At 39.0% G+C, this 14,208-nt stretch overlaps 1 protein-coding gene across 4 annotated transcripts in view; it reads left to right on the top strand.

The window, feature by feature from the left end:
- The window catches only part of CCDC146 (coiled-coil domain containing 146), a 204,337-nt gene that overhangs the window by 118,920 nt on the left and 71,209 nt on the right, over positions 1 to 14,208 (top strand). For all 4 annotated transcript variants that reach the window (XM_073009197.1, XM_007982381.3, XM_007982380.3 and 1 more), the window contains 2 exons: positions 138 to 220; positions 4,165 to 4,374. In XM_073009197.1, coding sequence (XP_072865298.1) covers positions 138 to 220; positions 4,165 to 4,374 — 293 coding nt within the window. The remainder of the gene's footprint in view (positions 1 to 137; positions 221 to 4,164; positions 4,375 to 14,208) is intronic.

Genomic DNA, 14,208 nt, shown 5'->3' with positions numbered 1-14,208 from the left:
GTACACTATATTGCCTCATGTGTCTCCTCTAATGTTGAATGGAGGATTTTATAAGATATCCGTATATCCATTCCATCGCCTGCTTAAGAGACTAAAGAGGGTGGTGATTAATAGTGACCTTTTGTTCTCTTTGCTAGTTATATGCTATGGGAAAACTTCCTGGAACCAGAATGGCAGAGTTAAAAGCCAAGTATACCTTGCTGCATGACGCCGTGATGAGGTATGCAATTTACCAGTATGGAGACATGATTAATCATCTTTAAATTTCTTACTGGTGATGAGACCTGTCTTCATTTGCATTCCCCCATAAGCAGACCCTGAGGCAAAGATTTGCGTTCAGGTAGTTTGAGAAGTGATACGAGAAAGCATCGTGAGCAAGTGGGGAAGTGCAACTGGGAAGGAAGGAATCCAGCCTTGAACGGGCCATGTTCATCTGCGAGTTTATATGATGGGCTACTGGGGCTCAGCCTCACAGGGGAGCCTCTGAGTGGCTCACCTCAGCACTCTCCCCCTGAAGAGTGAAGAAACTGGAATATTTGCCCACCAGTTTCTACCATTCATTTTATTACAAATTACTCCCAGGTAGATTAGCTCTTGACACTTCTAGCTTGCCCTTTGACAAACGAAGCAAACTTGGATGGCCAGAGACAGCTCTCAGGCAGAGGGACACAGGTGCTGCTCACATATGGCAACTGTCCACCAAAGCTGCTGGTGGGCAAGAGGATTCTGGTGGGACACTGACAGTCTCTGCATAGGCCACACCTGCAGGACCCTTCTCCCATGACTATTCATCACTCAGAGGTGTAGATTCTCCAACAACCCCAGCCTAAGTCGGCTGAGAGCCTGTCTTTACTTCTCACCTCCTCCCCATATCACAAGCTACTTACCTTCCAAGTCCCAGTCAGCAACAGGTCAGAAGAACAGGCTACCACAGAAGAGTCCAACAAGCCTGCCTGAGCACTGGCTATTAGCCACTGGGAATTAAGAGGGCAGGGGAGTGAAGAAAAACCCTAATGTGCTGTGATTCTTTACCACTCCAAAGCCTCTTTCTTTCCTTTTCCCCCGTCTTGTCTCATGGCCTTGCATGGTGTCATCAAAAGCCACGGAACAACAGCAACAGATAGAAACTCCACGCTGCCACTCCCCAGCCGTCCTCTCCCCGCAATTCCCAATCACTGCCCCTCCTTCTTATCTTGCCCAGAGATATTTGGCTACTTTGAGGGTGAAAGCATGAGGGAAGAGTGAACAACTTTGAGAAGAGGAGAGCTGCATTCCTATGCAAACTTCAGGTGCACCCAGGTTCCTCACACCCCTCCAGAGCCCTCAGCCTTTGTTCCTCGTCCTCAAGCCCAAGCCAAGTCCTCACCCTCGCACCTAATGGAGGTTCCATTCCCCCATAGCTGGTCACGCCTGCCAGTGTGTTCTCAGAGTCCTCAAGACTCAGGAATTTTGAGACTTTAAGTGGAAAGTCTGGAGTCATCTTTTACAGCATACTTCACACTGCTTAACTGAGAGGAAATGCCATGCAGTTCTCTGGGCATCCCTCCAATCCTCTTTGCAGACACAAGGAATATCAGTGTTTCCTACCCTCTGGATAGCTCTTCTCTAGAGTCCAGTGGAGATTTGCAGGGTGCTTTGACTTAACTTCCTCCTCCCCTGGCCCGCAACTCAGCTCCCTGGCCCCAGTGACAAGTAGCAATGCAGGACCTCAGCTATGGCGTTATTTCTTCCTCTTCCAGGTCGTGTTGCAAAACAGTTAACTTCCCTTCTGCCACCCACATTTTACCTCTTGACCACTTAGTTCCCTCTATTGCCATTGCAAACACTCACCATTCTCTCCTACTCCCAATGCCTGGCGGGTGGGAAAGATATGAAGCAGACGTAACATTCGTGCTGCTAGGACTGCAGCTGGGCAGATATAGCCTGGAAATATTGAACTGAAACTGAAGGAGCCTTCCATAGAAACCGTGTTATAAGAGTTGTTAAAGTCTCTTCTACTTGTGTCATGTTTTAAGTACATGTGGGTAAGTTGCCATTTGTGTTCTGGCTGGAACCCTACCACCCTGTCCTTTCTGTGGAGAAACAGGCACTGTAGCCTGGGCCAACAGCTTACAATTTCAATAGCTGAAGCCTGACTTATTAAGGAGACCAGATAACTTTAGATTTGCAAAGTTTATTAGTATACATGGAAATTGAATTATAGGAGAATAATTGCAGCTTTCATTAGTGAAAATTATTTGAGGTTTCATTGTAGCTATTGTTATTGCTGTTGGGTACCTAACATCATGCCTGGAACGTGTTATGTCTCACTAAATGTTTTGCTAGATACTGTTGAGCAAATAACATTGTAAAACCTGGGACAATGGATGTATCTATACTGAATTGAGAATATCACAAAGGTGAGGCAGGCACAAAGTAACTTCAGCTGAGATTGGCTTGATCAAGTCATTGAGCGTCTCTGGAAATGAGCTGGAAATTGAAGATTTCTCTTGGTGAGGACAGTTAGTGGGGAGCACACATCAAAAGAGAGATCTGGTTCTAAAACAGGAAGTGGTGAGGGCTTACTTCAAATAGGAGAGGTAGCTAATATAAGGGTTTCTGGGATATACGAATCCTATCTACTGGTAAGGTTGGGGCTGATGCTAGCTGATGCTAGCTTGCAGCATAGAGGAGTTCTACAAGATACTGGAGATTCCACCATGTCCTTTTTCTACATCCTCTGACAGATGTTTAGTCCTTTTCCCTACATAGGGCCAAGGCCATAAACATAACTGGAGTTGTAGGAATCTCCCTCTACTGTGAACTTCAAGTCCAGCTCTAACCAGTATCCATCTTAGAATCAGAAATCTATAAATTTATTTATATTCATAATTGTGTATGGGAATTTCTCTTTCTAGTTTACTAATAAAGTGTCTTTAGAAGAGTTTCTGTCTTTTCTTAGTTCACTAAGTGGGGAGAGATTTTCCTACAATTACGTTACAAGAATTCAAGGGAGCTAGGGTTGTTTGGGGAGTCCAAGGGGAAATCTCTTCTTTCCCTATCATTTATCCCCTTCTAGTAAGTCATAATCATTCTTCAAAGTCAAGTGCAAATGTCACATTCCCATTGAGTGATCCTTTTTCTGTTGTCTCCTGCTGTCTTGATCTGGACACTAGCGGTAGTACTTGTCATCTGGTATTCCCCACCATCTGCCAGATTGTAAGATTCTTGAAGCTAGGAGCTAAGCCTTATTCACCTCTTGCACCTAGCATAGTACAGTCATCTCTTGGTATCCATGGGGGATTGATTCCAGGAGCTCCCGCAGATACCAAAATCCATGGATACTCAAGTCCCTGATATAAAATGGTATAGTATTTGCATGTAACCTAATCACATCCTCCTGTATACTTTAAATCATTTCTAGATTACTTGCGATACTAATACAATGTAAATGCTATGTAAATGGTGGTTATGCTGTATTGTTTAGGGAATCATGACAAGAAAAGTCTGTACATGTTCAGTAAAGAAACAATTTTTAAGTAAACATTTTATTTTGGAATAATTTTAGATTCATAGAAAAGTTGCAAAAATAATATATGAAGTTCCCATCTATCCTGCACCCATTTTCCTCTAATGGAAGCATCTTACATAACCATGGTCGGTCAAAACTAGGAAGTTAACATTTGTGTATTACTATTAATTGAACTCCAGATTTTCAACAGTTTTTCCACTAATGTTCTTTTTTTGTTCCAGGACCCAATGCAGTATACCCCACTATATTTAGTCCTCATGTCTCCTTGATCTCTGTGACAATTTCTCAGTGTTTCCTTGTTTTTTTAAAATCACGTTGACAGTTTTAAGAGTGCTAGTCGGGTATTCTATAGAATGTTTCTCAGTTTGGGATTTTTCTCATATTTAGACCAGAGTTAGGTGTTTTGGAGGAGAATACCACAAAGGTGAAGCAGACTCAATTTTTTAACAAAAATTTTCCCTTGTGGTTGGTTGAATCCACAAATGTGGACTCATGGACATGAAGGGTCAACTGACTTGGCACAAAAATGTCAGAGTTGAGCTGAGCCCAGGAGTGGGGAGCAGCTATCCTCACTAGACCCCCACAGGAGCCACAAAGGGAACCGAGGGTGTACATGTCTCATTACATGAGTCTCTGTTTTTCATGTAACTCAGCACACAAGAGTCAGAGGTCCAACTGCTACAGAATGCCAAACGTTTCACTGAGCAAGTACAACAGCAGCAGTTTCACCTGCAGCAAGCTGATAATTTTCCAGAAGCATTCTCCACGGAGGTCTCCAAAATGAGAGAACAACTTCTCAAGTATCAAAATGAATATAATGCAGTGAAGGAAAGAGAGTTCCATAATCAGTACAGATTAAATAGGTAAGTGAACAATGCTCTCCAGCACACTGAAAAGTCATTTCCTCATAAATAGAAAAAAAAAAAAAGAGATGAAGTTGGAGGTAACTGAAGGAGTAGGAGACAGCAATATGATGATGATTGCAAGCCTAGTTCTCTTGAATCCTTAGAATGGAATGGGAAGTCCCTAAACAAGAAAATTACACTTCTCGAATAAAAGCTCAGGTGACAGAGATGCCTGCTGTGTTTTTCATGTCAGAAAAGCCATCTCATTGACAGCTGCAGCCAAAGAACACACTCCATCAAACAAGTTCTTAGCACTCCCTTGCCCTCCCCCTGCCCTGGCAGTGGCCCCTCATGCGTGCAGTACCAGAGCATGCATCTGCATGATGGGCGCTTCTCCCCACATGCGTTTTCCAAACAAGCCTCCATGAGCTGAGGGTCACATCTCATCTGGCTCACTCTATTCTTCTAAGAGAACAGCAATAGGACCACATATGCAAACTTCATCTCCTACTACTAGGCTATTCCTCAGGATCAAGGAGAAAAGGTACATCCTTTTGGAAGACACATTTACTTATCCAAATTTAGAGGACGTCATTTAGTGAACTAAAGCAGACATTAAGTGCTAAAAGGGGAAGTGTTATTTTCAAAATCTCTTCTAACTTTCCTCCCAGGGAGTAGCAAGTCAGTGGAAGAGTTTGTTCAGCAAGTCATACTATTTAGATTGAATTTGAAAATGATGGCAATTCAGGTTTTCTGCTGTGGTGTGCTGTGTGCTGTGCCTGGGTACAGGGGAGAAAGCAAAACCATTTCTCCTAGAGTTTGTTACCATTTAAGGTGGCAGAACTTTCTCTGGCTATTTTTAAGAGGTGGACTTCTGACAGTGCAAATATAATTCAGTCCTTCCTAGAGATAAGCAAATGACTTGAGCAACCTCTCGAAGACCTTAGAAGCCCTGGGTTTAAAATCTTCTCTTTGGGGCCTATTTTTTCACTGGCGGTGGGTGTGGGTGGGGTGTGAATAAAGAAGGTCAGTTTAATTAAGACATCCTATTCAGGGGGGAAATTGGAGGTTTCTTGTCTTTCAATCTAAACTTGTTTCAGGCTTTCCAGTGAGATCTATAAACAGAAAGCCCAGCAATTTCTGTGCTCTGTAAGCACTCTTTCAGTTGAGAAAATAATGAAATTAAAACAATTGGTGGTTGTTCATTAGTATTGAAAATGTGAATGCTTGACATTTCCATGAAAGAGTAAGAAGAACTTAAGTCAGTTGATATTTAAATTGTTTAAAATTTCCAACTATTCCTGCCAAGAGAAAAAAAAACAAAAGCAAAAACCAGAACTGTTGCCCTTTAGGTATAGACAGGCAGATTATTCACTGAGATGGGAAGGAGACAATGCGTAGTGACCTGCGGTGAATAAGAACATTCAAAATGCACATTTGCAGAAATGTTTAGTATGTATTCTTTTTGAATTTATAATGTATCATTCTTAAGCTTGAGAAGGTTCCCTTGCATTCTCAAATATTAACGGCTCAAGAACTAACAAGCTTATTTTCCTAAAAATAATGGTGATGCTAAAAGAAATAGCGGTCAAGAATGATAGGCTCTGCATTTCATTGCCTTACCATATTTAGTATCACAGTCATGCACCTCATAATGGTGTTTTTCAGTCAACAATGGACTGTCTATATGATGATGGTCCCATAACATTGCAATGAAGCTGAAAATTTACTTTTGCCTAGTATTTACTATTTGATACATTTTATTTTTATTTTGGAGTGTACTCTTTCTACTTCTTAAAAAAAATATATTAACTGTAAAACAGCCTCAGGTAGGTCCTTCAGGAAGTATTCCAGAAAAAGGCATTGTTATAGGAGATAACAGCTCCTAAATACCTTCCAGTGGGACAAGATGTGGGGGCAGAAAACAACGGCTTTGATGCTGACCCTGTGTAGGCCTAGGCTAATGTGTGTGTTTATGTCTGTTTTGTTGTTTGTTTGTTTTGAGACAGAATTGTGCTCTGTTGCCCAGGCTGGAGAGCAGTGGCATGATTTCGGCTCACTGCAATCTCTGCTTCCCGGGTTCAAGCAGTTCTCTGCCTCGCCTCCCGAGTAGCTGGGATTACAGGCACCCATCACCACACCCGACTAATTTTTGTATTTTTAGTAGAGATGGGATTTCACCGTCTTGGTCAGGGTGGTCTTGAACTCCTGTATGTCTTTAACAAAAAATGTTGTAAAAGTAAAAAGAAATTTAATTAAAAACCTTGTAGAATAAGAATACAAAGGAAAAAAATATTTTTACACAGCTCTACAATGTGTATTTTAAGCTGTGTTATGAGTCAAAAGCTAAAAAACAAAAGTAAATTTTGTAAAGTAAAAAAGTTACAGTGCATTTATTATCAAAGAATAATATGTTTTATAAATGTAGTGTAGCCTAAGTGTACAGTGTTTATAAAGTCCACAGGAGTGTAAGTAACGTCCTAGGTCTTCACATTCACTCACCACTTGCTCACCCAGCCACTGACTCACCCTGAGCAACTTCCAGTCCTGCAGCCTCCATTTATGGTAAGTGCCCTAGACAGGTGTACCATTTTTTATCTTTTATGCCATATTTTTACTGTGTGTGTTCTTTGTTTAGATACACAAATACTTATTGTATTACAATTGCCTACAGTACTCAGTCCGGTAACCTGCTATGCAGGTCTATAGCCTAGGTGCGACAGGCTTTATCACACAGCCTAGATGTGTAGCCGGCCACACCATGTAGGTTTGTGTAAGTGCGCTCCATGTGTTCACACAGTGATGAAGCTGCCTAACGACGCATCTCTCAGAATATATTCCCTTCGTTAAGCGACACATGATTGCACATGATACAGAAACCAGTTCCCTCAACACCCTCCCGCTGACCTCCGTCCCCCTGGAAAAAGTAGATATTTCCATCCCCACATAAAAATAAAGAGATGAAGCTAATGAGAGAAAACTATTCATCCACACGCACAGATGACATTTGCCAGAACAGCACAACAGACTCTCATTGAGTGTCTAGATAATAGAAGCCCAAGTAACTAGCACTCCTCCACCCAATATCTTCAGCAACTTCTGAATCACTGGCAACTACTAAGAACAACATATTGTTCCAATACTCTAGAGAAAGGATTTTGCTGTGTAATTTTGTTGATTTTTTTGTGTATGTTCACATAACATAAACCTTTTAATAAATGTTAATAAATCTAATTATGTAGTTGGTTGGTTAGTAATTAAATCTATGTCGCAGTAGTTTCTGGTTCTGGATTAATATTTATGACTTGATAAGCATGCAGTTCAGGAAATAATATGTAGTCTATTTAAAGTTAAATTAATACATTATAAATAAATAATAAAGTAATGAAATGCTGTTGAACTTATTTTTTGAAACAAAACAGGAGTACTTACCTTTCTAAACAGTTTGAAAAGATTTTTCAGTACTCTCTTCAACCTTTTCCTTTCCTTGACTGTGTTACCTTTTGGGGCTTCCCTGTTTTCTAGTAATTCCTAAACTTTGAACAGCAAATACATTGCGTCTTTCGTGCTAGATCTGACGCATTCTGACCAGTCTTGGTCAGCTGGGGGAAACAAAGCTGTGGTGAGCTGGCACTGTCCGTTGCGCTGTGAACACGGAGAGTGGGAACACTCAGGCCACACACGTGCAGGGCTGTCCTGACGTGACCCTGACCTTAGCGACTGTTGATTCTCCTGTGGCTGGTTCCTGTGGTCCTTGTTGCACATTCAGGGTTTATTAGTTGTTTTCCGTTCTTGGTCCAGTGATGATAGCAAAGTTGGAAACAAGAAAAAACAGATCTGGTAAGAAAGGAAAGGAGGAATGATCTTAGCAATGCATCTGGAATTCCAGAAAATTAGAATGTGACAGGCATGTAGGTACTTAGGAGTAGTCACAAGGAAAAACTCATAGCTAGAACAGATTTTACCTTAACTTAAAAAAAAAAATCTTTGCTCTACTGTGGCAACAACTATCTTAAAAGAACTAGCTTAGAACAGGTTTCTCCTAATATGTTTCTCATAACTCAAAGAGAAGCACCTGAGACACTTGTTTGAAAGGCAGATCCCATCCAAAAAGTAATGATTATGATTTTTGCCCAAGCCCACCGCTGCCACCCAAAGTGACATTTGCTTATGTGACTCTGACTCACATTACAGTTAGAGGACCGTGCGTTCCAAAGCTGGTTCTCAGCCCTGACTGCAGGTCAGTCACCTGAGTCTCCTCTCGGTGATCATTCAGTCTACGCGTAAACACTTCCAGTGACAGGAAGCTCTCAGCCTCCCACGGAGGCTCATGCCAACTTTGGAAATGCTCCTGCACTTAAATGGTTGTTGGATTTGTTTATAAACCTACCTTCTTGCAACTTTCACCCATCCATGCTGGTTCTACTCCTGTGGTGAATAATGCCTCTCACACATGTCAGCATATCAGGCTTCCTGCATTATCTCTTCACCCATAGATCCTTAAAACCAAAAGCCTTTTGACCTTGCTTTAGAAAGGAAGTAAATCCTAAGGAGCTTTGATGTCAAAGCACCCCTTAGTCAGGAAAGCTGAAAAATGTCAGATTTAAGTTTTAACGCAAGTTTGAAAAGTTAGGAGTTAATACATACCAGGAGGCACAGAAACAAAAACATGTTTTTGCCCCAGTAATCCCATGCAAAAGTGATAATCCAAAAGGAGAGAAAAAGATATAATGCATAAAGATATTGATATTTATGAAAGTGAAAAATTGGAAGCAATCTGAATTCTAAAAAAGTGTGGAATATTTAAAATAATGCATTCCAGAAATACCTTGATACTGAACCTCTGTAGTCAGAGCTGTATTTGTGTATCAGTTTAGCTTTGACTGTGTGACTTTGGAAAAGTTGCTTAACTCCTCAGTTTCTTCATTTGTGCAACAAAAATAACAATTCCTACTTAGCAAGGTTGTGAATTTTAGATGTTATGCATTTAAAACACCTGGCACACAGTATGCTTAGTATATGATAAATAATATTTAAGATTATTTTATTATGGTACATCCACCCAGTAGAAAGCCTTGAAAATAGCTATTATTATAAAATGTGTTTAGCAACTTAGGAAAATATTTTAATTAAATGTTAGGTAAAAATGGATTCAACCACACATATACATTTAAAATAAGTTTATTAAATGATAACAGGGAAAATAAAAATGATCAACCATGTGTGATGGAGTAGGATTATAATCTTTAAAAGTAGAAAAATACATTCCTTTTAGAGGAAATAAGTCAGTATTTCTTAATTAAAAAAAGAAAAATGTATGATAGAAATGTAAGTTTTAAATGTCCTAAAGAATTAGTCATTTTATGTTTGTTTAAACATAAAAATATATTTAAAGAAAAGACCATAAGTCACATCCTGTGAAAGAGCTTGCTGTCACCATTTTGAAACTCAGAAATACTCAGGTTGCCTTTGTAACCAAACGATAGTAGCACACTACCACCCCCTGGTGGCAGCATGCCCAAGGTGTAGGATCAATACCTGGGAAGTAAAATATCACTAATGTATATATGCAAACTCTAAAAGCAAAGGCATAACTATTTAAAGATCTAAAAAACTCAATTTGTGGTCTAGACAACTAACCTACATTAAATTCAATGTGACACATTTATTACAAAATTCATCTACATTATTGCAAATAAAATGTCATAAAAATAACATAATCCCATTAAAAAGTGGGCAAAGGACATGAATAGACGTTTTTCAAAAGAAGATAAATGGCTAAGAAGCAAATGAAAAAATATTCATCACCAATCAAAGAAATACAAACTAAAACCACCATGATATATCATTTTAAACCAGTCAGAATGGCTATGATTTAAAAAAATGTTGGCAGAGTGCTGAGTAAGGGGAATACTTATATATTGTTGCTAGGAATGTGATTGCTACAAGCTCTATGGAAAACAGTATGGATATTTCTCAAATAACTAAAAATAGTACTGCTAGTCCATCGGGCAATCCTACTACTGGCTATATACCCAAGAAAAAGAAATCATATCCAAAAGATACCTGCACTCAGATGTTTATTACAACTCTATTCACAATAGCAAAGATATGGAATCAACCTAAGTGTCTGTCAAGAGACTGGATAAAGAAAATGTGACATATATATACAATGGAATACTATTCAGTCATAAAAAAATGAAATTATTTCTTTTGCAGTAACATGGATGGAACCAAGGCCATTAAGTGAAACAAAACTCACAAACAGAAAGCCAAATAGCACACATTCTCATAAGTGGGAGCTAAGTAATGTGTACATGTGGACATAGAGTGTGGAGTAGTAGATACTGGAGTCTTAGAAGGATGGGAGGACAGAAGGAGGGTGAAGGTGAGAAATTACTTAATGGGTATACACGTATATAATTTAAGTGATGGTTGTACCAAAAGCCCTGACTTCACCATACTGCAATATATCCATGTAACAAAACTGCATTTGTATCCCTTAAATGCATACAAATGAGAAAACCTGGTGTGCATGTGCTTTTAGCTCATTTTCCTAGATCTATGGGCTAGTGGGATCTGCTTATTTGATATAACCAGTGGACATAATTATCTGTGTATTCTATTATTTCATATGATTTTTCAAGTGTGATCAATACAAACTTCAAAATCTTTCTATATTGGAAAATCATATGACTTCTTTGGCACTTAATAGCCATTAAATGCAGAATAGCAAGAAAAATGAAAAATGTTTCTCTTAGACTTCTTCAGGAAATCTAGTTGATAAAACAGTTCATAATACGGTTATTGGAAGAAATACGCAATTATATCAAACTCATTTTGTTTAGAACATTCAAGCTATTTGAAGCAGTTTCCAAAATGTCATTCTAGCATCATATCATCTTATTAGTTAAAATAAAAATATAAACTTTTTTGTATTTTCTCATGAATAAGTGAACAAAACCATATGTTCCCATTCACTGTCTGTACTTTCTAATGTTTTTATTTCTTTTGTTTGTTAATCTCAATTTACAATGATGACTGGCTTTCAGAAAAACTGACATTTCTTTCTAGAGATGCCAAGTATATCCAATTGATTGATGGGATTATTGAATCTGACTATGTCCTTAATTGATCTTCTGACTTCTGCATCTGTGCCCTTTTGATAGAAGGATGTTGAAGTCTCCAACTGTGAGAGTGGATTCATCTACTTCTCCTTGCACTTCTATCAGTTTTGCCTCATGTATTTTGATGTTCTGTTGTGAGGTGCATATACATTAAGAATTCATTGGCCGGGCGCTGTGGCTCTCACCTGTAATCCCAGCACTTTGAAAGGCCAAGGCAGGCAGATCACGAGGTCAACAGATCGAGACCATCCTGGCCAACATGGTAAAACCCCGTCTCTACTAAAAATACAAAAATTAGCTGGGTGTGGTGGTGCACACCTGTAGTCCCAACTACTCGGGAGGCTGAGGCAGGAGATTCGCTTGAACCCAGGAGGCAGAGGTTGCAGTGAGTCGAGATTGTACCACTGCACTCCAGCCTGGCAACAGAGCAAGACTCTGCTAAAAAAAAAAAAAAAAAAAATTAAATCTTCTTGAAGAATTGACTCTTTTATCATTATATAAAGCCTCTCTTTGTCTCTGATAACTTTTCTTGTTCTGAAGTCTGTTCTATCTGAAATTAATTTAGTGACTCATCTTTTTTTAATGTTAGTATGGCATTATCTTTATCCATTTACTTTTAATATATATGGGTCTTTATATTTAAACTGGATTATTGGCAGACACAGCATATAATTTGGGTCTTGTTTTTTGTTTTTCTTTTTGGATCCATTGTGACAATCTTTTAACTGACATTTAACATGATTACTGTTGTAGTTGGGTTAGTATCTTCTACCATATTTTTACTGTTCTCTATTTGTTGTGCTTGTTCTTCATTCCTGTTTTTGTTCCCTCTTTTTATGCCTTTTGTGGTTTTAACTAAGCATTTAATGTAATTCAATTTTCTGTCCTTTCTTAGTATATCAGTTGTACATCTTTTTTTTTACTTTAAGTGGTTGCCATGGAGTTTGCAATATACATTTACTAATCTAAGACCATTTTCAAATAACACTATACCACTTCAAGTACTTTTTAACAAAATAGTCCTATTCTTCCTTCCTATCCCTTGTATCATTGCTGTTATTTCACTTGCTGTTATTTCACTTACACATGGGCATACATAAATATATATGCATATGTAATCGAATACATTGCTGCTGTTATAAATTTGAACAGTATTATCTGTTATCTCAAGAATAAGACAAAAGCTTTTCTTTTCCCTTCACTGATTCCATCTCTAATGCGCTTCATTTGTGTAGAACTGAGTTTCTGACCTACGTAATTTTCCTTCTCTCTAAAGAGCTTCCTTTAACATTTCTTGCAAAGCAGTCTATTGACAAACAAATGTCCTCAATTTTTATCTGAGAAAGTCTTTATTTCTCTACTTTGGAGAATAATTTCACAAGGTACAGAGCTTTAGGTTGGTAGTTTTTTCTCTCAATACTTTAAGTATTTCACTCTATTCTCTTCTTGCATGTATGGCTTCTGAGGAGAAATCAGATGTAATTCTTTGTTCCTCCATAGTTAAGTGTGGTTTTCCTCTAACTTCTCTCAGGAATTTTCATTATCGTTGAGTTTCTGTAATTTACATATGATATGCCTAGATGTTCTTTGAGCTTCCTGGATCTGTAGTTTATTTTCCTGCATTAATTTGAAGGAATTTCTTGTATTCCTTTCTTTCTCCTCCTGGTATTCTTGTTATGAGTATGTATGCCTTTTGTAGTTGTCCCAGAGTTCTTGAATATTCTGGTTTTTTCCTAGTTGTTTTTTTTTTTGTTTTTTTTTTTTTTGCTTTTTAGTTTGGGTAGTATCTAGTAAGATATCTTCAAGCTAAGAGATTCCTTCCTCAGCCAAGTTCATTCTGTTAGTAAGCCTGTTACAGGCAGTCTTCATTTCTGATACAGTACTTTTGATCTCTAGTAGTTCTTTTCTTTCTTTCCTTTTTCTTTTTTTTGTTGTTGTTGTTGTTGTTGTTGTTTGTTTTTGAGACAGAGTCTCACTCCATCGCCCAGGCTGGAGTTCAGTGGCACAATCTCAGCTCACTGCAACCTCTGCCTCCCGGGTTCAAGAGATTCTCCTGCATCAGCCTCCTGAGTACCTGGGATTACAGGCAGCCACCAACATGCCCAGATAATTTTTGTATTTTTTGTAGATGGGATTATTTCAACATATTGGCCAGGCTGGTCTTGAACTCCTGACCTCAAGTTATCTGCCCACCTTGGCCTCCCAAAGTGCTGGGATTACAGGCATGAACCACCACGCCTAGCTGAGTATTTCTTTGTTATTTCTTAGAATTTCCATCTCTCTACTTACACTGCCCATTTTGTGATTAAGTTTATCTGTTAGCGTTCTTAGCATATGAGTCATAGTTGTTTTAAATTCCTGGTAATTCACACGTCCTTGCCATATCCGGTTCTGATGCTTGCTCTGTCTCTTCAGACTGTGTTTTTTGCCTTTTAGTGTGCCTTGCAGTTTTTTTCTTGATAGCCAGACATGATGTACTGGATAAAAGGAACTGCTTTAAAGAGGAGTGCAGGAACATGGTGGTAAGGTGTGGAGGGAGGGGAGCATTCTACGGTGCTATGATTAGGTCTCAGTCTTCTAGTGAGTCTGTGACTCTGAACTGTGAACTTCATCAATACTTCCCACCACCCTCCAAACCCCCTTAGGAAAGACAGGATGGCTAAAGTGGGCTGGAATCGGGTATTTTCCTTTCTCCCTGTGGAAGGCTACAGCCAGCTGGAGTTGG

This window comes from Chlorocebus sabaeus, chromosome 21 (assembly GCF_047675955.1).
Source record: "Chlorocebus sabaeus isolate Y175 chromosome 21, mChlSab1.0.hap1, whole genome shotgun sequence".
NCBI lineage: Eukaryota > Metazoa > Chordata > Mammalia > Primates > Cercopithecidae > Chlorocebus > Chlorocebus sabaeus.
This window is presented reverse-complemented; position numbering and strand designations above follow the sequence as displayed.